This window comes from Solea solea, chromosome 11, assembly GCF_958295425.1.
Source record: "Solea solea chromosome 11, fSolSol10.1, whole genome shotgun sequence".
NCBI lineage: Eukaryota > Metazoa > Chordata > Actinopteri > Pleuronectiformes > Soleidae > Solea > Solea solea.
This window is the reverse complement of record NC_081144.1, coordinates 11,815,313-11,837,422: the sequence shown is the minus strand read 5'-3', so window position 1 is coordinate 11,837,422 and position 22,110 is coordinate 11,815,313. Positions and strand designations below refer to the sequence as shown.

The window sequence follows — 22,110 nt, the reverse complement described above, 5'->3', positions numbered from 1 at the left end:
AGTTTTTTGTCAAAATTTGGACGACATAATATACTATGAGTTTTTTTCAAAATGTGGATGACATACTATACTATGACTTTTTTGTCAAAATTTGGACGACATACTATACTATGACCTTTTTTTCAAAATTCTGACGACATACTATACTATGAGTTTTTTGTCAAAATTTGGACGACATACTATACTATGAGTTTTTTGTCAAAATTTGGACGACATACTATACTATGAGTTTTTTGTCAAAATTTGGACACACTATACTATGACTTTTTTGTCAAAATGTGGACGACATACTATACTATGACTTTTTTTCAAAATTTGGACGACATACTATACTATGACTTTTTTGTCTAAATTCTGACGAAATACTATACAATGACTTTTTTGTCAAAATGTGGACGACATACTTTACTATGACTTTTTTGTCAAAATGTGGACGACATACTATACTATGACCTTTTTTTCAAAATTCTGACGACATACTATACTATGAGTTTTTTGTCAAAATTTGGACACACACTATACTATGACTTTTTTGTCAAAATGTGGACGACATACTATACTATGACTTTTTTTCAAAATTTGGACGACATACTATACTATGACTTTTTTTTTAAATTTGGATGACAAACTATACTATGACTTTTTTGTTAAAATGTGGACGACAGATTATGCTATGACTTTTTTGTCAAAATTTGGACAACATACAATACTATGACTTTTTTTCAAAATTTGGACAACATACTATACTATGAGTTTTTTGTTAAAATTTGACGACATGCTATACTATGACATTTCCGGTCTGTCCGCAGTCATATTAATAAATGAGAAACAAAAATGAAAAAAGGAATTTGCAAAAAACAAATTTGGGCCGTTATTTGGTTTTGTTTTTTTCGTTTTTTGTCAGAAATATGGATTATACTTTAGTACCCTGACCCACGACGTGCTGTCTCGTTAGTTCTGAAACTACTGAAGTATAGAACTACATAAAGCTGCTGAGCCTCAGTACGTTGACAAACAGATAGTTTGGTTCTAGTTGTACATGAAATTCTCTATTGAGTATGTTAATAGTATCTTTCTTTTGTAATTCTAGTGTTTTTTTTAATTCATGTAGAAACATAAATGATAAGGAAACCGAGGACTAAACAAGTAGAGTAGGAGTTGCCAATGTCGGCCATTTTGAAATCCTACACATATTGCTTTAATGGTTAAAAGAAACTGTATCTACAGCCTCATGAAACAACAGTGATCAATTCTTGTATGTCAATACTATAAATTAATCATTTAAGTTATGTTAATAATGCTTCGATGACACTACTATCACAGCTGTAACAGCTTATTATGCAGCTGATGCTTTTCCAAAGAGTCAAATTCAGTGTGTTCTAATCCCATTAAACCCCCCTGAGGCTTTTGCAAGGTCTGTGTTATGAGAAGCACAGCTCCACTCCACACTCATTGTAGTCTCCTGAATGAAATATGAAGGTGGTCCAGTGTCCCTTTCTCCCCCAGAGGGCAGTGACTCAGATGTGACATGTTTTTTCTTCCTCCCCCTCCTCCCCCAGTATTGAAGAGCGTGCCCTTCACAGCCCGCACTGCTAAACGCGGCTCACGGTTCTTCTGTGAAGCCAACCTTTGTGACGACGCCAACTGCTAGCCCTCCCCCCCTAACGCCAAGGTTGTCCAGGTGTCTCTCGTACGCCTCTTGACCACTGTGCATGCAGCATGTACCCCCCCACTCCCCCCAACCCAACCCTTACCATTACGAATACTGTGAACTAACTTGGGCCATTATTGGTTGTTTGTGTTCTACTACTAGAAGACTCCTATCAGGCGTTTGGTGATAGGAGTCGGCCAAACCTCTTTGCCTGCCTGAAAAAGAAGTTGTTCTGAGTGTCAGCATATTTTCTGCGTGAAAGTAATGTTGATACACAAAGTGCAATTATATGTGACTGTGATTAAATGATCAAGTCAGAGCATCATGCATGATACTTAAAAAAAAACAAAAAAAAAACAATAAAAGGGCTGTGCATTATTATGGCATATTTCTTTTAAGGCATTCTTTTGACGAAGCTGAATTCAACGATAAAGAGGTTTGGCTAATTTACTGGTTTCATCAGCGATGCTTTGTCCCATGAAACTAACATGTTTGGTGTTGGTTTCTTTCCGGCTAACATGTGACTCTTCTTTCCTCCACCACCACTGTTTATTCTACCCTTTCAGCTGAAAAGAAGATTAATGACAGTATTTCCCACTCCTAACAGAGGGTAAGGAAGGTAGACCGGCTGAAACCCGGCCCGCTTGGCCTTCCAGCTCCTGTGTGCTGCTACAGTGATGTCAGCTGCTTCAGCTAGTGCTTTGGTTGTAATCAGAAAGGATGCTTTTACATCAGGGAAATTTGCGTCATCATACAAAAATCTGAAAATAATGACAATTAAATATGGAGCGAGCTACAGAATATTTATGGTTTGAGAGAAATTCAGCATTGAAACACAATTAAAACACGAAAACTCAGTCATTTGATTTGTCATGATCCCCCTGCAGTATTTTCAAGACATTATTTTTCAACTGTGCCATTATTATCATCATTATCATCATCATCATCATCCTCACACCCTCCTATTACATGTTGCATGTTGTCCAGTGTTCATTCACCTCTCACCTGTCAACAACGTCCGTCATGTTTTTGTCTCTGCTAACTGTCATGCACTGTCGTGTGCTGAACAGCTGTGTGGTCAACAGGCTCTCAACAAAAACAAAGACACATTCAGCGACACACACGCGCACAGTCTGTATAAAACACTGTTACACATTTAAAAGGCTTTCTTTTAGCGGCACAGACATCTCGACTATTGCTTCAGAAACTCGAAGGAGAGCTTGTTGACCATCGTATTGTAACTATTATAATGTTATGTCATGTTGTGTTTTGTACTGCTGCATTATTAGTGCTCAAAGTTGCCATAACTGCATTTCCAAAGCTTTGAATTTCACTGTTTCGTGCGTCACTGCCACCAGCTGAAATACAAGGTTTTGGAAATGTGTCATTCAATGTTCAGTCTGCATTGTTTATGCAATTTTTTTTTTTGCAATTTTTATTTTTCTAATACACATTTGCCAAACCTTAACTGCAGACGTTATTGCAGAATTGTTGACTGTAATGTACTACAACTTACACTCATGTGGCAGTTTATTAGGTACACCGAGCTGATAAAAAGATAGGTATAAAGATACGTGGTAATCTGACTTTACAATAACCTCGGAGGATGTCGTTTTACTAAATTATACTCTGAAGTGTTTGGTTCTTTTTGCTTACCAAATAATAGACACAAGGTTTAGCAGGTGTACCTGGTGAACCGGCAGCCGAGTGTATGTTCACTACATTTATGGCTGTAAAACAGTTAAAGACATTTTAAATTTGACCTCTGGGTCCTCTAACATGTGTGCCCCCCCCCCCCTTGTCTCTCACCCCTTTCTCCGTACCTACTCACAGATCTTCGAAACCAGCCCTTCCTGCGAGCTGATGCATTGATCCGGAGTGGTTGGAAGAGACCCTAAACCACTTATTCTTCACTTATACCCTCTCCCCATTATAACCCTCCTCCCTGTGTCCCGATGGTTCATCTCAACCCTGAGGCTGCAGGTTACAAAGACTCTAAAGGGAGGACAGGACAGAGCCCTTGTTTAAGCTGGGTAATTTATTTATTTATGGAAGCCCTGAACCGCCACTTTAAGTGAGCAGGCACCGGTGTCGAAACACAGAGGGCCACTACTCTCTCTCCCACTGCAAGTATAAGACTTTCCCCCCTCATCTGTTGGTAGTGAGAGTTAGATCAGAATGGACCATGACTACACACATACAGGTGAGGTGACTTGACTGGCAAACCGCAAAGCAGGAGCAGGAGTGCTTTTACACACACAAAAAAAAAAGCGCTTGCCAACATGTGGATGTTATTCCCAAAACCATTAATTTCCTCAGATTATGCAGTCATAGCAGGACTTAGACTGGGAGGCAGCCAAGGGAAGATGCCAACAATGCTGCTGGGATATTTTCCTCACAGACACGTTCAAAAACCTTCCTCCAAACAACAGAGAATCTTCGCACGTCCAATCGAGACTTATTCCAGACAATGGTTTCATTAATATGAGTTCAATCGTGTGTCTCAGAGAAAACTGGTCCCTCTGCGACAAGCTAGCCAAACCAAACCTTATTGAATGTCTCATGTTTTGCTTCTCAAAGTGCCTTTTTCTGTGTTAACAGTGTTGTCGTTGGTCAGCCATACGTTCCTTTTACATGTTTTTTTTTTTTTTTTTTAAAGATTGTATTTTTATTGCCTTGTACGTTTTAACAGTAGCCTTATAACATGAAACAAAGTTACATTTTCCAGATTTAAAAGGCACACAGCAATGAAAGGTCAAGGGGAATAATGATTTTATGACTGCTCGATTATTAACTATCTGTATCTTCCAGCTCATTCCATCTGACATGAGTGATTATGTTTTGGTGCCTTTTCCAAATACTCGAATGCTTTGACAACACTTTCTGTCACACCCGAAGTGGCATTCGCAAAGTGACAAATGTATGAAGAGGACTCCGCGTGGACTGCTGTCAAAAGGGCTCAGATGACATTAACCTGCTATAGATGTGGTGATAGATGAAGGATGTTATTGTATTTTCTAATTCAGCTGTCAACAGCTGTCGAGAACTGCAGCCTGTGTTTTAATGTAACAATGGCACAAAGGGAGTGATACTCTGTACACTACTTCATTTGGCTTATGCTGTTTAAGACACTATTCTTTAAGTGGACATTTACATTTATGTATATTGAAATCAAAAAATGACCTTTAGAGGAAATGATCCATGATCTATTGACTGAAAGATGACCCTTTCTTTTTAATAAATAAGATGAGTTATCTAACTATATAAAAATAAAAGACTGTTTTGACAGTACATGAGTTTTTAAAAGCAAAAGCCTGGTGGTCGTTCTTGATAAAGCAACATTCACACAACTGTTTTGCTACATGGTCATGTTTTATTTTTAAAGCCTTTTTAGGATAGCCGATGTTAAAACCTGATTAACTCCAGCAAGAAATAATAAACAACTGCGTTTCCTTTCCATCTCTCCAAAATGACAGACCGAGCCACTGTATATTTCTACTATAAAAAAATCAATTTAATTTCTTATATCAAAAAGAAATAAAATTATAACAAAACAATCAGAACCACAAGTATCCATGTGGGTTTAGCCACTAAAAATTTCCAACTGAAAAAAAAATTGTTTTAATTTACATGGAGAGGTGAAATTCTAATAGATCAGGATGTTAAAAAAAATAATAATAATGTCATCAATACTGTCATTAAGTGTAGGTAAAAGACTTGTTTCCTTTAGGAAGGATGAGTGAGAGCACCGTGCAGTGATATGGCAGGTATGGCTGAGAAGAAGCTCAGTTAAAAGCAGTGTGGTGAGCAGTGAGACACACAGAGCAACACTGTGAAGACTTAAAAACCAGGCTGACAGACAGACGGGTGGTTAGCGTTAGCAGCAAGGCAAAGGAATTAACAAAGGAATGCTTATCAGGAAGATAATCAGTCTCCTTACTGGGAATGCACTTAACAATGAGCATTAACCTAAATTACATGTTCATGTAATTACATACGATGCAAAAAAAAAAACAACAAACAAACAGAAAAAAACAAAAACCTCCCCCAGAAATACGTACCATTGAACGTGTTCCCTGGCTTTCTTAAAAGTACATTTACAATGAAAAGACAAGGACCAAAAGCTAAATGTTACCATTCTCAGTTAACTATTCATTGCAGATTGGTTTTTTTTCAGTGATGACCGGAAATTCACAGAAGCTTGTCGTCACTCCCCCCAAAAAAGAGAACTTTCTACAACAATTTCAGAGCAAAATCTGGCTTCTGTCCAGAGTGTCCTGCAGTAGGCTAAACCAAGGCCACAGATATCCATCCCAGACTATTTCATCCAGGAACGTGGACTTTATTACAATCATCTTCATCCAGCAGCTCACTCGCACACTGCCATAACCCACTCATTCATTTCTGACACGTAGTAAGTCAATAATAATAATAATAATAATGATGATAAAAAAAAAAAATGTTAAAAAGTACAGACTGCTATTTGTTACTGATGTTTGTATTCCTGGGTATATTTTCAAGACACTTTGTTAATAGGTTTATATAAATGCAAATATATTTATATATATAACTTTAGTCTGTGCAAGGAGGTAAAAGACAATCGCTCGAATGTTTCGTTTTTTTTAAGACAACAGAGCAGACACTGTGATGCCGAGTCCTCCATGTGTACATGTGCAGTTACACGACTTCTTATTTCTCCCTTTAAAACCTCCAGCAGCAAACTTACATATACACATAGTGTGAAAGACCGAGCCAAAACCAGCATCCAGGAAGCATTCATAGTGACGCCGACTCTTCTCCCTTTCATGAACAACAAAGACGTGGCAACATTTTTCTACGATGGAACAATATTTCTTTTTTCCCTATACAATTCATACAAAAATAAAAAATTAAATTTGTTCCACGGCCGCTCTATCTATCTTTTACATTTGCACAGAGGTAGTGGCTATATGCGTGAGATTGTGAGGAGGTGAGCAAAATTAAAAAGAACTGAAAAAAAAAATGTCTATAAAATGGATCCTTTTTCATCACCAGAGGATTTTTTTTTTTTTTTTTGTCAAAGAACAAAATATAATACTGCAATTACTTAAAAAAGTAGTCCTTCATTTTATACATTTTATACAGTGTTCTTGCTTTTTTTTTGTTGCTTTTCTTTTCAGTTTCAGTTGGTAAAGGCATAAGACGAGGGAGCTTGTCGGCTCAGCACTGGGTTGGGCAGGGCAATGTTGGCAGAATTCAATTCATGCCGAGCTCTATGCTAGTGGGTCACTCAGGTCCTCATCGCCCTGAGAGAGAAGCTCCTTCTTTTCATCTGTGCTGGCCAGAGAGTTGCGGCTGTTGTGGGCGCCCATGTATAGGGTGGCATACACTGGGTTGGTGAAGTTAGTCGGCTGTGGAGCAAAGAAAATTACACGGTGACTCCAAGGACACAAGAGAGCAACAGATTTCTTTTTCATATTTATGGAATGTTGTGCCCGAGTAACATTAACAATACATCTTGCTTTTGCCACTAGAATACTTGCAAAATGATTTGGTACGTTTTTATGTCCTGGTTCTTTGTGAGAGGAACTAGTCCAACAATTTGTAACTGCATTTCCTTTCAGATCTCTGTGGACCAATAAGGAGACTGTAATGGTCTTAAAATGAATATAATAAATAAAAGGTGATGCATGAAAGCCCTTATTTCCACTGTCTGGGCTTTGACTCACATCATCTCTTTATACTTTCTTCTTATTCAGGGGTTTAACCCTTAGAACACAGAGCATTTAGGCTGTTTTTTTCCATTACTGTGTTGAAATGTTTATACAGAGGCTATACGAATGTGTGGTATAGAGTGTCTCATATCTTTATTTTCATATTATCATTTGCAAATTTGAAATTTGTGAAATATGTCACATTTCACAGTTCGCTTGGCTAATTTTTATGAACCAAAAGAAAAGAAAAAAATTATCACTACTCCTGTTTTCTAATTAATCATAACTTTGACTCAAAAACAGCCGGGAGATGTGACCTACAAATTAAAATGATTTTCATTATTATTAAGTTGTGTATTATTCCCGCTGCAAGTTACCCTGGGTGCACCTGTGGCACAGATCTGTGAGCACTAAGGGTTAATGAACGTAACTAAAGAATAGCAACACAAGATATTTATCACAACAAACGAACAAAAATAGACGTGGATGGAAATGAACATTTTGGAAATGGGGTAAAAAGTGCGATACCTTGTCCGGGTCCAAAGCAAAATCTGAATCCAGGAGCTCCCCTGCGTCATCATCAGGGTCTCCTTCATATATCTTATATGCTGGGTTACCAATCTCAACATTCATGGCTCCGTTTGTCATCCGGTGATGCTGGAAGCCTTTGGCCCTACAGTCACACAAAGATGAACAAACTCAATAACCATCAAAGCAACAAAGTTAGACCCTCGCTTTAAAAACAAACGAAGAATAACACTTGCTATTTCTGGGAGAAACACAAAATAGCAATGAGAGTATCTTAAACTTAAACAAGGTACTGCCTCAACACCAGCTACACACAATCCACACAACCAAGACAACATTTATTAAACGGTTGTCAAATGAGCTTTTTTTTGTTTTGTCAAAAGACCATTTGATAAAACCAAGAAAATGTACTGCAGCATGTCTATTGTGGAGAATGCTGGATTTTCACATTATAAATAATCAGCTGTTGGCAAGCATTATTTTTTATAATATGCATAGACGCACAATTTACAATGCAAGCACACGGCGTCAGCCCAACATATACACAAGGGAAGGTATGGAGATGCACATAGAACAAAACAGTTCAATTGTTTGTGCATCACCAGCAGAATGATGTCAGATTAAAGAGTCAACGGGTTCCTGTTTTCCTGAAGCTGGAACCCCCACGGAGGAACACAGGAGATGACGGGCAAAGACAGACAGACATATTCTCTACACCGATCAACAGAAGGGACAAATGGACTGACATAGAACATGGCCAATCCAGCTGGATATTAGGGAATGAAGGGGACAGGATTTGTGGGTCAACAGCTTAATTATGTAATCCTATAAAGTTACCGCGAGCACTGAGAATGAGATTTGCCCGGCCATAGAGACCTGGGGGACAGGAAATAGATGGTTATCAAAAGAGAGGATAGACAGCATAGGTGTGAGGAACAGATGAGAAATGAACAGGACTCTGTGAGCCAGGAACCTACCCTCGCATTCTCCGCTTGTACCACAAGATGGCACCAACCACCAGCAGAGCCACTAACAGCAGCAGAAGCACTGGGATGGCGATGGGGGCAGTACCTGTGAGAGAGCAAATAATGTGAACAATCAGGACCGAAGAGCAAAGGTTCTAGAACAAGACTCAGCGGTCAGACGCTGTGTGACTTACTTCCACTGGAAGAGGGAGAATCTACAGGTGCGGCTGCAACTTCACATCTGTATCCTCTCCACGCAGCAGGACACCTGGACACACAATGAGCCAGAGTTACAAAGTGTGTTACGTGGTTCTCAAAAGGCCATAGATTGGTATACGCAGACTGGGGTGAGTGTCATGTCGTGTCATGTCATGTCTTACTTGCACTGAGGAAGCAGTGTGCGAGTGTCGACTGAACATTGCCCATTCGCACAGTAGTTCAGACAGGAATAGCAGCTGGTGTGGGTCTGACCATTGGGACAACTACACACACACACACACACAGATAAAAACACACAGATTTAGTGCAACACGCATGGAGAGTCTGACTTTTTTTTTTCACGTGTCACTGAGCCATCCAATATCAAATGTAACAAATATTTACTAATCCAAGTCCACGTTCCACAGGTTACCCACCTGCAGGACACCTCCCCCGAGGAGGACGTCAAACATTTGCCCGCTCCACAGAATTGACATTTGTCCAGGTCGCACTGGTGTCCAATGTACTGGGTGGGGCACAGACACAGTTTGGTGCCATTGGAGGTTTCTAGGCAGGTTCCCCCATTCAGACAGTACCCTTCACATTTACCTGAACATGCAGAGGAGGAGGTCGTGAGAGGTTTGTGACACAAGGCATTTTGGTAAATCAGAAGGCTGAATGTTCATTCATCCAAACACACACAAATTGCTTCATTTAGGCGCACCTAGAGTGAGTTCTTATCAGAATATAAAGAGGTTTTTAATAGTCTGTGTCTTTTCTTATGGCAATAACAAACACAAACAAACAAACTCGTCCACAATCTACAAATTAAAACAATAAATGCCACTTACTGTACTGGCACTTGTCTCCCTGATACTCTGGGGGGCAGCTACAGGTTGGCTGGTTGCCCGTGTTGACGGAGCAGTTGCCTCTGTTCAGGCAGTAGTCCTGACAAGTGTGGCGGTTGCAGGTGGGCCCCGTGAAACCCTTTGGGCATCTGCAGGTTGGGGCACCTACAGTTCAGGTAAAAGATTAATTACAAGTTAAAAGAAATCGGAGGCAAAAATAGCAATAAAATTGGTGAGTCAATGCTTGGGCACTGTACCAACATTGTGAGCTTTTCAATCCATGCAAGAGCAATTCAGTTGAGATGCTTTGCTCAAAACATCAAATGTTAAGTTAATGGCATTGGCTTCATTTTTCTTACTTAACATTTCCAAGTCGTCATACAGATATATCACAACTTAAGAGAAAGGATTGACTCGAGTCAGAAATATGGCAAATTTAGCATCTGAATTTGATGAGTCATGAGATATTTCTATCCAGACCACAGTGGTAGACTGACCAACCGACAGACAGACAGGAGACACTGTATTAGGAACATCTGAGCATGAATTATTCACATAACAACTGATTGCATATGACTAATGTGTTACTAACATACCTGTAGGAGAAGCAGTGCAGGTGCCTCCATTCTTGCAGTAGTCCCTGCACTGGTTGATCTCACATCTCTCTCCGGTGTAGCTGGGCTGACAGCGACACTTGGCCACCTGGCGAGCATTGAGGAAGCAGCTTCCGCCGTTCTGACACTGAACATCGCAGGGCACTGAGGGGGGAGCTGCACAAAGGGGAACTCCATGAGCCACACTCCGATGCTAAAAATGTCAAAGTGAAAGCAGGGGTTGTGCCGTTTGTTTGCGCAGACTTACAGAGCGGCGACTGCGTGGGGGTTGGTCTCTCCACACACGTGCCATTGTTGGCCACGTAGTTATTAGGACAGGTACACACGGGTCCACTGGGGCTGAGCAGACACAGCCACTCACACTTTTTCCTGTCACATGGATTAGTCACTAACACAGAGAAAAAAGACACAGGATTAAACGTGCACAGGACTGCGGGAAACACTGGTTATTTGTCTGCAGTATTTACATCGACATCTGTTTTTACACTCACTCTCTGGCTGCTTGTAACGGTGATACAGCACAATGTCAGTAGCGTGGTTGATGCCCGTGGTAAGGTTTTCCATGCGGCCTTTGCCAAACTTGTTGACCCGGAAGACAACGTTATTGATATACGTGACCCCATATATGTAATCCTCAAAGATATCTATGCTGAATGGATGGAGCAGGTCTGGAAATGAGAAAACAGATCAGGCAATAAATATTTCTGCGACATGTTATCACCGGGGCTTTTTGTTTCATACTGTGTGCAAAGGACTCAACTGTTTTTGATGCCAGAAACAGCAATGACCGGATCAGAGCCGTCCAGGCGAACACTACCAATAACTGAGAGTTTAGCATCGGCCCAGTAAAGACGCTCGTTGAAGTAGTCCACGGCCAAACCTGTAGAGGCAGAGTCGAGGAGTGTACCGATAAAAACATTAGAATAAACATCTATGGATCTACAGGACAACTCCACACTGTCAAGATTGTTGAACTATGACACGCAAACCCTTTAAATCTGAATAAAGATAAATCAATCTGTGCTGCTTCATTACTGACCGGTGGGCCACTGGATGTTCTCATGGACCAGAGTCTGCCTCAGTGTGCCGTCCATGGCAGCGGTCTCAATTTTGGGATGGTTCCCCCAGTCTGCCCAGTACATGGTGCTGAGGAGAAACCACAAAACACAAGAATGAAAAACAGAAAACAATACAATACATACAATGATACAATATATCATATATGTCAGATTAGATTTTTAAAAATGTTTGCTACATTGGAGAATTACAACATGGATGAATGAGAATATACAGAGATATTATATGATTCTGTGATTTGAGTAAAGCCACCATCAGTCAGCTGTCTTTTACCCTCTTTGTGGGTCCACAACAATGGCATAAGGCTCATCGATCATGCCAGAGACAAGAGTTTTGCAGTGTTGGCCCGACATCTGTGCCACTTCGATTACATCCCGACCTGAGTCAGTCCAGTACAGATTACCAGCCACCCAGTCCACTGCTATACCCCGAGGCATCTTCAGCTCTTTGATCTGGACAAAAAGGCAGCATGGTGTTTACAGCGCAGTTGTATATTTCAGCGCGTGGGGCGTGTTTAAAGTTGCCTGACATTTGACCAGCATTACCTGCAGGTTGGTGATCCGGCCCTCGCTCTGCCGTTTGTGGCGGTGAGAGTTGGGGGAGGACGGCGGCGACGTGGACTGTCCCGGGAGTTCATAGGAGGAGATGCGGCCAGTGTGCCAGTTGGTCCAGAAGATGCGATTGGTCTTGACGTGCAGGTCCATCGCATCAATGCGAACGCTGGCGTCGCCTTGAAAGGTCTGCTCATAGCGCCAGTTGGGCATGCCGGGGTCCAGGCTGCGGATTTCATTGTCATCAGCGATGTACAGAATCTGTCGGCTGCTGTTCATGCCTGGATAAGCAAAACAGAAAAAGACGGTCAAAAGGGAACTTTGACATGAACAAATATCATGAAAAGATTTTAAATAAAAGTCTCAAAGCAGGAAAAACTCACTGTCAGCTTTGCAAGTGTCATTGATCCTGGTAAAATATTTGTAGCAGCTGCATTTGAAGGAGCCTTTGGTGTTGTTACAAATGTGGGAACAGATTCCAAACTGCAGACACTCGTTCTTATCTGAAAAACGGAGAATAAAACAACAATGAACTTCTGCTATATTTTAAACATTTGATGATTTGTCATGACATTTCCTGCATCTGTACCTCCACAGGTGCGGTGTCCTATTTTCTGGAAGCCTGGTTTGCAGGAGCAGAAGGAGTCGGTGGCATTGGTGACACAGTGGGCTTCATCTCCATCACCACACTGAGTCCTGTTACTCCTACAGTCATTTAGCTTTGTATCTGGAAAAACAAACAATCAAACGAGTCAGAGCTGAGTCAGTGCATTTCATTTCTAAACCTTTTGGGTCCTCAGGCCTGTGAGCACCTGTCTTGCAGTTGATCTCATCGGAGCCGTAGTCTTCACAGTCGTTGAAGAAGTTACAGCGCAGAGTGGAGCTGATGCATCTGCTGTTTGTGCACAAGAACTCATCCTTCTCACATGTGGGTACAGCTGGAGGGGCCCCTGTGAACACATTACACCACATGCACAGGTCAGCAATCTCCTACAGTAAAAGTAGGGTTAGTGTTAGATGCGTCCACAACTCACGGCAGTTCACTTCATCAGAGTTGTCGCCACAGTTATTGACACCATCACATCTCTTGGAGACCTGCAGACATACGCGGTCGTTTTGGCAGCGGAAAGCCCTGGTGGGAGGACACTGGAACCTCCCTGGGAGGGAGACAAAGAAAGAAGACAAGCGGGACAAAATGCACCGTGTAAAAAAAAAGTAGGTAAACAACAAAATAGATCAATACGCGTGTGATTCACAAGACCACACTCACTGCACTCCTCGGGATTCTCGTCAGAGTTGTCCCCACAGTCATCCTCCCCGTCACACTTCCAGGCGAGCGGTTTGCACAAAGTGTTGTTGCACTGGAACTCATCCAGAGGGCAGTGACGTCCGGCTGAGAAAAAGGGAGGAGCATTTTTTGTATGCTTCCACAAATTGTCCTTTTCACATTTTTAATGCATGCTAAAGTTAACCAAATGTTTGAAATTTCAGTTCACACCCAAAAATAGTAGTTTAAAAAGGGTAAAAATTCACTTACCAGCACTGCCGCAATTCTCCTCATCACTTCCATCCATGCAGTCAGGATCAGCATCACACCGCCAGCGGATGGGAATACAGTGTCCATTCTTACACTGGTATTGGTCGTTGTCGCACTTCAGATCACAACCATGCTGCAAAAAAACATCCCAGCACGCAGGTAAGTGAGAGTCGGCCTTTATACCAACTTAGATCATATTAAATATCTTACACCAAGGTCACAAACATAAACAAACACAAGACAAACATTTCTGCACCTCATCAGACCCGTCGGCACAGTCATGGTCTCCATCACACTTCCACCTCCCGGCAATACAGCGACCGTTTGTGCAGGCAAACTCACTTTCGGAACATTGTCGCGGCACTGGAGAAGAAAAGAGACGAGGTAAGTGTCGATGACGGCGCGTTCAGCGGCACAAACGAGCTGAAACAAGCGCACGAAAAACTCTATAGACAACACGGAAGGGGTTTATTTATCACATGCCACTGAATCAACTACAAACATTATAAATAGAGCTGTGCAGTGGCATCTAGTGGCAAAGCAAAACAGCCCAGCAATTTTAAAAATAAAGATTATTATTCAGAGCTGAGCCTCCAGACTCAGAGGTGGGTGGGGATCACAGTGAGAACAAACATAATGAAAAGTAATAGACACAGCACAGAGGCAACACTGAATATGGAAGTGCTTCATATGAAGATGGAGTAACTTACCTCTGGCTCATGCCAACAGGACAGTATGAAATGAAACACATATCAGGTGAGGTAAGATGCACCAGAAATGACAGGGAATAGATGTTAGTGCTGAATGTGCACACAGTCAACAAGATCAATGTGCAGAGTGAGCATGTAATTAGTGGTCAAGGCAATGAGGGCGTGAGTGTCACCGACAATGTGCACAGTGAGGTAACAAGCATTTAGTATTAAGAAGGTGCTATTTTAAAGCCGCCGCCGAGACGTACTGCAGTTGTCTTCGTCCGAGTTGTCCCCACAGTCGTTGTCATAGTCGCACTGCCAGCGGCCCGGTACGCAGCGGTTGTTCTTGCACCGGAACTGGTACGGCTCACATGTCCTCTCCGCTACGCAGAGCACAGGGAAATGTGAGGATCAAAGCAAAGAAATTACTCAATCCTCACATTAAAGTCCGAAAGATATCTGTGGCATGAATTTTTATTGGGTTGAAGGAGAGGAGATTCTTACCACACTCTTCCTTTGGTTCATCTGAAGCGTCGCCGCAGTCATCCTCGCCGTCGCACTTCCAACGAGCAGGGATGCAGCGTCCAGAGTCTTTACATCTGAACTCGTCCACGCCACAGGTCATCTGGGCTGAAGAGGGAAACATTTGGGGTACAATTTTAACGACTGCTAATCAATGACTCCAAAACTATTGAGTAGAAAAGATATGCATTATGCTGCATATATATAAATAAATACTGTGCAGAACTCGCTTCTTGGGCTTCAGCTGACGTTCAGCTGAGGCTGCTTGTTTTTCTGTCCCATTTTTACTGATAGGATATGAATCCTTGCATTTCTTATCCAAACAACGTCAAAGTCGACACGGCACACAACCGCAAAGTCAGAAGCCTGTCAAGCGAACGGTTTGATAGATGTATGAATAAAACATGCAAAACATTTCATCTGGCTGGTTTTGTTTGTCTGGGATGCCGTGGAGGAAAAATAGCAGCGCGAGATTGCAGCCCTTGTTGTGCGAGAGCAGCTCGTTGAGCAACATACAGTGTATGTGTCACATTTCCACCGATATCTCTTGTCCAAACTTCTGTACCACACACACTGGTGTGCTTACTATGTCACGATGGACGTTTTTTTTCAACTCAACTCAAACTTTATTTCTAGAGCACCTTTAAAATGTAAATTCATAAATAGATGAGGAATAAAAACAATAAAATTACAGTAATCAGTAAAAACATGTGCTCATTTATGAAACGCCATTAAGAAGAAGTGGGTTTTAAGGGAGGATTTAAAAGTCTCTACGGTCTGGGAGGTTCTAATATAGAGGGGGACACTGTTCCAGAGTCTGTCACTCTCTAGACTTAAGTCTGGTTTTAGGAAACTCCAGCAATAGTTGGTCAGAGGACCTTAAGGCTCTGGTTGGGGTGTGGTGACGCAGGAGCTCAGAAAGCTACAGATGGGCCATAATAACCATTGAGGACAATTAATAGAAGTTTAACATCAATACGAAAACAGACCGGGATGCTGAGACTGGTGCTGGTGCTGAGCTGGAGGCGGTTGAGAGAGGGTCGGTCCAAGCCAACGTACAGGAAGTTACAATAATCTAAGTTGCTCTATGGTGTCGTAAACAATAAAGAGATGTAGAAAAACAAAATAGGCAGTTAGTCTTACTGCAGTTGGCGGGTTCATCCGATCCATCCACACAATCGTTGTCACGGTCACACACCCACACGCGAGGTATGCAGCGTTTGGTGATGGCACACTGGAACTGGGTGGGTGCACACGTCACCTCAGCTGTGATGGGAGAATAACAGACATGTACTGAGTGGAGTCAAACAGCAAAGTGAAAGATGGCAAAGATGTGGGGGGGGGAGCTTTAAACTCACGACAGTCTTTTTCATCCTCTCCTTCTCCACAGTTGTCCTGGCCGTTACACCGGAAGATCCCCGGGATGCAGCGACTTGGGTGAGAACATTTGAACTGGCTGGGCAGGCAAACGTGGATATCTGTAGAGACACAAAGAAAGGTGATGAAAACGTAGATTTTGGAGAATTAATAACTGTAGAGTATAAAGAAAGAAAGACATACCACAGTTGGCTTCATCTGAGCTGTCCTGGCAGTCGTTGTCTCCATCACAGATGTAGGCAGGGTTGGTGCAGATGCCCGTTCCACACTGGAACTGCCCCGGTCTGCATTTGAATTCAGCTAGAAGACAGAGCGATAGTTTAACAAGACCACGCTGAACCTACATAAACAATATCCTATGGTGACAAACACCGTGTCTGCATTATCTTTCTTAGAACACTTACGACAATCAGCTGGCTCGTCCGACCGGTCACCGCAATCATCCTCTGTGTCACATTTCCACCAAAATGGAATGCACTTGTCGTTTTTGCACACAAACTACAGCAGCAAGAGGGAAATTACAGTTAATTTAGGGGTACAACACTGACACAACAGAAACCGTAGCACTGGGCTACCAGCCAACTGTCACTTGGTGTAAGGAATTCATCAAACAAGCCACTGCGAGACATGCAGACTTGAAAAGCCACTTATCAACAGCGGCCATGATGTCATATTCACAGAGATGATAAGATGTTTACACAGTCTTTATACCTGGCTAGCTGTGCAGTTAGACATGCATGTGCGCTGATCACTGGCCAGGTAGAAGTTGGTGGGACAGGCACATTTGTAAGCTCCTCCAGGAGAGAGAAGACAGAGGTTACTGCAACCGCCATTGTTTGTCTGACATGGATGATTGAGCACTGGGAAAGAGACAAAAAAAAGAAAGATTTTAGTTTTATGATATTTAGATTAAAGTAGAAAGAGCTGGTGTATAATGATGCAACTGCATAGAACGCATCCCTTTCTGCATGTGGTGCTAATAATGTCTTTTACCCTCAGGCTGGCGATAGGGATGGTAAATGTGGATGTCCATGGGCCGATGCAGGGTGCTGATCAAGGTGGTTTTGTTGGTTCCCAGACTCTTGTGAGCTCTGTTGATGGACTTGGTTTCCCAGTCGGTCCAGTAAATGTACTCCTCAAAGAGAGTCATGGCGAAGATGTGGGGGATGTCCTGGCTGAGAACTGCAAAAAACACACCAGAAATCAATCAAATCTTAAATCAGATCATTATAAGACATGACTCCCACCTTTGCCTATGTGAAATTATAATTATTTGACCTATTTGTGAGTATCCCATCAGTAGAGTGAGTGCTTTTTATTGTAATTCATAGTGAAATCTTAAAATGTCCCAACCCTAGTGCCTACAGCATAAAACAGCCAGTGTCTTATCAAATACAAAGAGTAATAAGTTACATGCCAATCTCAAACCAACTACCGTCATATTCTAGAAATCGAATGACTGTGTCCCAAAGAGAAATCCCGTGGACTCTCGAGCACTGTTACAATATAACAGAGCGGCAGGGTGGGACGCAGCTAAAGTAGCTCCACTATATCTGCGCGTTATACAATCAACTGTACGCCTGATTAGGTTTTACACTCTAACTGGATCTTTGCTGCTCCTATATTCCTATCATCTGTTTGCTCCTAGTGTTTGAGGTTGAGGTGTGTGATGGAAACACTAATATTTTCTATTGAACACAGCAAAACAAATATGTGGGCACATGTGGGAGGACACAGCACACAGGCATATTGGTCATGAAGTAACTGCTTAGAAAGTCTGAATTGTCAAAACCCCAATCAGTCAGTAGCAATTGGTTTTTTTTCAGGACTGGCTATACAACATTGGAAGAGAGATATTAGTCAGATTAGCATGAAGTGCCCTTTGGTCAATCCTTATCTTATTCTGCAAACACACACACATACACACACACACACACAAGCCCACTTTGGTGTTTGTGCATGTGTATCAAAGGAGGGGTGTATAGCTGACTAGACATACCAGCAGGATAAGACAGTACTGTGATTTGCTATAATCAATGACCTTAGATCGAGTGTATAAAAAAATGCATTCATCAAAATGTATATTGCAACATGTAAATTCTGGACATTGTATACAATCCCACACACCCACGATTGTACATAACGTACGCTGTTCATCTACAAAATAATGGAATGCCACAGCTGTTCATGAGCTGAGAAGAGTTTAGCAACTGTGGGAAATTTCAATACAGACACTGCAGAGCTTCAGAATTCCTCTGTGCGCCCAGCTGGCTGACAATATCAACTATTGTAGTATAAGTGTGCTAAACAACCTAGGGCTATGCAGACGTCATACATGTTCGAAGTCTCACTGATCAGGACAATCTCCCCTATTCAATGTCTCTGTCCCCTGGGCATGTGCTCACAGGAATCTAGCACCACACACAACCATCTGGAGTCTCAAATGAGTCCAAGTCTGGATTTATTTGACAAGAGAAACGAGATCGTGAACAGCCGAAATGAGGCTCAGAGTAGAACCGCTGCTCCTCCACGTCAAGAGGAGCCAGCTGAGGTGGTTCGGGCATCTGGTTAAGACGCCTACTGGATGCCTCCCTGGGGGGGTCTTTCAGGCATATCCTTCTATGAGGAGACCCGGGGCTGACCGAGGACACACTGAAGGGATCATATCTCTCAGGTGGCCTGGAAACGCCTTGGAATGCCCCCAGAGGAGCTGGTAGTAGTGGCCAGGGAGAGGCGCTGTCTGGGCCTCCTTGCTAAGGCTGCCCAAGGCCCTGTCTTCCTTTGTTATTTGAGTTTTTCCTTCATTATGCAACTTCTCCACATAAAAATAGTACACACTGTATCCTTCAGTACATTAATGAGCTAAAGGAGTGTTTCAATGTTGCCTACTTGGAAACCTATATGATTGTAACACCAGGTTACCTGTGTGTCTGCTGGTGCCATCAAGGCTGGCAAATTCAATATAGTCCTCCCTCGCATCAGCCCAGTATATTCGGTCATTGATGAAGTCCAGGGTGAGTCCATTGGGCCAGGTGATCTTATCCTCTACGATAACACTTCTATTGGTGCCGTCCATGCCGATTCTCCCAATGTGAGGGTTGTCACCCCAGTCAGACCAGTACAGGTACCTTAAGATCAGGACAAAAAGACAGTTTTCCAGTTAAAACTATTCTAAACAGGCGTGACTCTGTAACACAAACATACCTTTGGGATATATGAGTTAAAATAAACTCATTTTAAACTTAGTTGAGATGAGCTACTCACCCATAGCGAACATCCACAGCAACAGCGCGAGGTTCCCTTAAGCCATTGTTGACCAAAACAGTCCGATAGGCCCCATTAAGTTTTGACACCTCAATGGTGTCCCGTCCTTTGTCACACCAGTACAGGTTTCCACCGACCCAGTCCACCGCCAAGCCATCTGGGTTACTCAGGGAGGTCCGGTGTAAAACCTGTCGTTGCAGTCAGCAACAGTTTCCGTTCAGGCATTTTCACAACTTTGACACATGGAGACTGTACAGTAACTAGAGGCCAAATTTGATTTCCTCACTGACCTCGATGTTGCTGCCGTTCATATGCATGCGTCGGATCATGCTGCCCTGAGTGGTCACATCTGTCCAGTAGATCATATGCTCTGCATAGTGGAAGTCCAGTGCCACGGCATTATTCAGACCCTGAAACAGAGGTAGATACGATATTGTACAGCAGGTGTATGAATGGCTAACAGTCGGAACTTCACCTTGTCTTTCAGTTAATCAAACTGAGAAACCAATCCAGATAAGACGCTCACCTGTTTTATTAAGGTGTAGTTGGAACCGTCCAGGTTGAGTTTTCTCAGGTAGTACCGGTTAGCAAAGATCAAATAGGGCTCCTCTTCTGCATGCAGATATCAAAGGGAAAACATATGTTTTAGGAATTACTTCCAAACCGCAACATCCAAATGCAAAAATAAGCACAAATATGCCTTACCAGATGTGGACTTGCAGATGGTGGGGTCGTTGGGGCTGAGTTCAAAGCCATCCACGCACAGACAGTGGAAGCTGCCATGTGTGTTGATGCAGCGTTGAGAGCAGGGGTAGGTGGTGGTACATTCGTCTACATCCACACACGTCTTCCCGTCGCGCTTCAGTTGGAAGCCAGGATGACAGCGGCACTGAAGGGTGCAAGAGCACGGAACCAGATATGTCAAAATCTCACAGCTTTCTGCCACATGATGTCTAGACTAATTACAAGGGTCAAAAAAACGCTTCCAGTAAACCTGACAGATGTGTTCTTGACCAAAATTCTTACACATCCAACATCTCCGGTGTTGTGTGGCAAGAACTAGACACACACCCAAATATTTCTGACGCAATTTTTATTTATTTTTTTATTTTTTTAAAATGCAGCTCTGACCACACCCTCAACACCACAAATATGAGCAGTCGAGCAGTTCTAAGAACGGGACCAAATTTCAAGGGACCAAAACACGTTTTTGTCTTATGTAACCACATACCTAACGTGAGTGGGTCCAAACTCACCATTAATTGAATTGAATTGAATGACTTTATTCCTCCCCCAGGGGGGAAACACACATTAATAGCATAGACCCCGTTGTTTGTGAAGCAGCCATGTACCAATAGAGCATAAAAGTGACCACTACCTTAAAGAACAGCTCTGCTTTTGTCAGTGGCATTTCAGAAAATCCTTACAAAAACAGTTGAAGACCATGACCATAAAACATTTCATTTGGAACAAAAAAATACAACGAAGAGATGAAAGTCCAATCGTAGCTTACATGATTTTTATGGTTGTGTTAAGCATTTCTACGGTAACAGTGAGCTCCATCTCTCAGAGGTGTTGCTTTTACACCCGAGGACTCTGGATAATGCAGTACTTCTTGACATTAGGAATTAAATGCAGTGACTATCACATCAATGTTTACTACATTGTGGCAGATAATCAAGATCTCTATGAGAAATGAATATGATTGTTTTACTTGCAGAACCACAATGCTATGTTGTCATGGAAGTATAGTTTCTTGGCCAATCAAGATCTGCAAGGTCACGAGGTCATGTGATTTGCCTTTTGGCATTAGGGACTTACCTTGAAGCCAATCTTGAGGTCATCACAGAGCTGTGAGCAGCCACTCAGCTTGCTGTTGAGACACTCGTTGATGAAGCAGTTGAGTTCATCAGAGCCATCGCCGCAGTCATCGTTGCGGTCGCACAGCAGAGTCTCATTCAAGCACTTGCCGTTACGGCACATGAAGTCTGTCTCATTACACGTTCTCTCTGAAATCACACACGAGAGGTTTATTACATCCGTGTCAATTTGATCCAGGGTGCAGGCAGCTGCAGCCTTTCTGAACAAGATGTTATTTAAAAATGGTAATGGCACCTGAATCCATGCAGCGAGGGTTCTTAGGAGCTTCATCGGAACGATCCTGACAGTCAAACTCTCCGTCGCACTCCCATTTCTTCTGGTTGAGGCAGCGGCCGTTGGCACAGCGGAATTCATCTGGACCACACGTTGGATATTCTGCACCGGGATAGAAATGAATCTTTACAGAACACTGTCATTGCTTTTAATGTTTAATGCATGTGCCATTATATGCATTTCAAACTGACAGCAAAAAAAATGGTCCGAATTTTTTCCTTGATTTCATTTCATAAAGAGATAAAAAATCAGAGGCACTCACCGCATTCGGGGGATTCATCTGAACCATCAGAGCAGTCAATGTCATGATCACACACAAAGTGCTTAGGGATACACTGTCTGTTCTGGCACATGAACTCATTTTCAGCATCACAAGTGTTGTTGGTGTACGCTGGAGGAAGAAAGGAACACACGGGTTAATCAAGACGGTTTCTGTATT

At 42.4% G+C, this 22,110-nt stretch overlaps 2 protein-coding genes across 4 annotated transcripts in view; one reads left to right on the top strand and one right to left on the bottom strand.

Annotated features, from left to right (window-relative positions):
• fmnl3 (formin-like 3) overlaps window positions 1–4,925 on the top strand; it is a 48,558-nt gene extending 43,633 nt beyond the window's left edge. Inside the window, exons 24-25 of one of the 2 annotated variants that reach the window (XM_058642541.1) lie at window positions 1,560–1,672; window positions 3,485–4,925. In XM_058642541.1, coding sequence (XP_058498524.1) covers window positions 1,560–1,651 — 92 coding nt within the window. In that variant the 3' untranslated portion in view covers window positions 1,652–1,672; window positions 3,485–4,925. The remainder of the gene's footprint in view (window positions 1–1,559; window positions 1,673–3,484) is intronic. The other variant, XM_058642540.1, reaches the window with a different exon arrangement.
• A 79-nt stretch (window positions 4,926–5,004) lies between these two features.
• lrp1ab (low density lipoprotein receptor-related protein 1Ab) overlaps window positions 5,005–22,110 on the bottom strand; it is a 78,603-nt gene continuing 61,497 nt past the window's right edge. Inside the window, exons 53-90 of one of the 2 annotated variants that reach the window (XM_058642538.1) lie at window positions 21,934–22,062; window positions 21,633–21,773; window positions 21,339–21,526; window positions 20,223–20,406; window positions 20,044–20,129; window positions 19,808–19,927; window positions 19,518–19,705; window positions 19,176–19,381; window positions 17,247–17,435; window positions 16,965–17,113; window positions 16,658–16,751; window positions 16,437–16,553; window positions 16,235–16,354; window positions 16,020–16,142; window positions 14,859–14,984; window positions 14,621–14,737; window positions 13,919–14,025; window positions 13,663–13,795; window positions 13,396–13,518; window positions 13,160–13,282; window positions 12,938–13,075; window positions 12,715–12,852; window positions 12,509–12,628; window positions 12,120–12,406; window positions 11,848–12,026; window positions 11,537–11,643; window positions 11,258–11,377; window positions 10,989–11,165; window positions 10,745–10,885; window positions 10,480–10,653; window positions 9,887–10,048; window positions 9,473–9,644; window positions 9,218–9,319; window positions 9,032–9,105; window positions 8,850–8,943; window positions 8,710–8,748; window positions 7,873–8,017; window positions 5,005–7,041 (exon numbers count right to left, since the gene is read on the bottom strand). In XM_058642538.1, the coding sequence (XP_058498521.1) occupies window positions 6,904–7,041; window positions 7,873–8,017; window positions 8,710–8,748; window positions 8,850–8,943; window positions 9,032–9,105; window positions 9,218–9,319; window positions 9,473–9,644; window positions 9,887–10,048; window positions 10,480–10,653; window positions 10,745–10,885; window positions 10,989–11,165; window positions 11,258–11,377; window positions 11,537–11,643; window positions 11,848–12,026; window positions 12,120–12,406; window positions 12,509–12,628; window positions 12,715–12,852; window positions 12,938–13,075; window positions 13,160–13,282; window positions 13,396–13,518; window positions 13,663–13,795; window positions 13,919–14,025; window positions 14,621–14,737; window positions 14,859–14,984; window positions 16,020–16,142; window positions 16,235–16,354; window positions 16,437–16,553; window positions 16,658–16,751; window positions 16,965–17,113; window positions 17,247–17,435; window positions 19,176–19,381; window positions 19,518–19,705; window positions 19,808–19,927; window positions 20,044–20,129; window positions 20,223–20,406; window positions 21,339–21,526; window positions 21,633–21,773; window positions 21,934–22,062 (5,270 nt within the window). In that variant the 3' untranslated portion in view covers window positions 5,005–6,903. The remainder of the gene's footprint in view (window positions 7,042–7,872; window positions 8,018–8,709; window positions 8,749–8,849; window positions 8,944–9,031; window positions 9,106–9,217; window positions 9,320–9,472; window positions 9,645–9,886; window positions 10,049–10,479; window positions 10,654–10,744; window positions 10,886–10,988; window positions 11,166–11,257; window positions 11,378–11,536; window positions 11,644–11,847; window positions 12,027–12,119; window positions 12,407–12,508; window positions 12,629–12,714; window positions 12,853–12,937; window positions 13,076–13,159; window positions 13,283–13,395; window positions 13,519–13,662; window positions 13,796–13,918; window positions 14,026–14,620; window positions 14,738–14,858; window positions 14,985–16,019; window positions 16,143–16,234; window positions 16,355–16,436; window positions 16,554–16,657; window positions 16,752–16,964; window positions 17,114–17,246; window positions 17,436–19,175; window positions 19,382–19,517; window positions 19,706–19,807; window positions 19,928–20,043; window positions 20,130–20,222; window positions 20,407–21,338; window positions 21,527–21,632; window positions 21,774–21,933; window positions 22,063–22,110) is intronic. The other variant, XM_058642539.1, reaches the window with a different exon arrangement.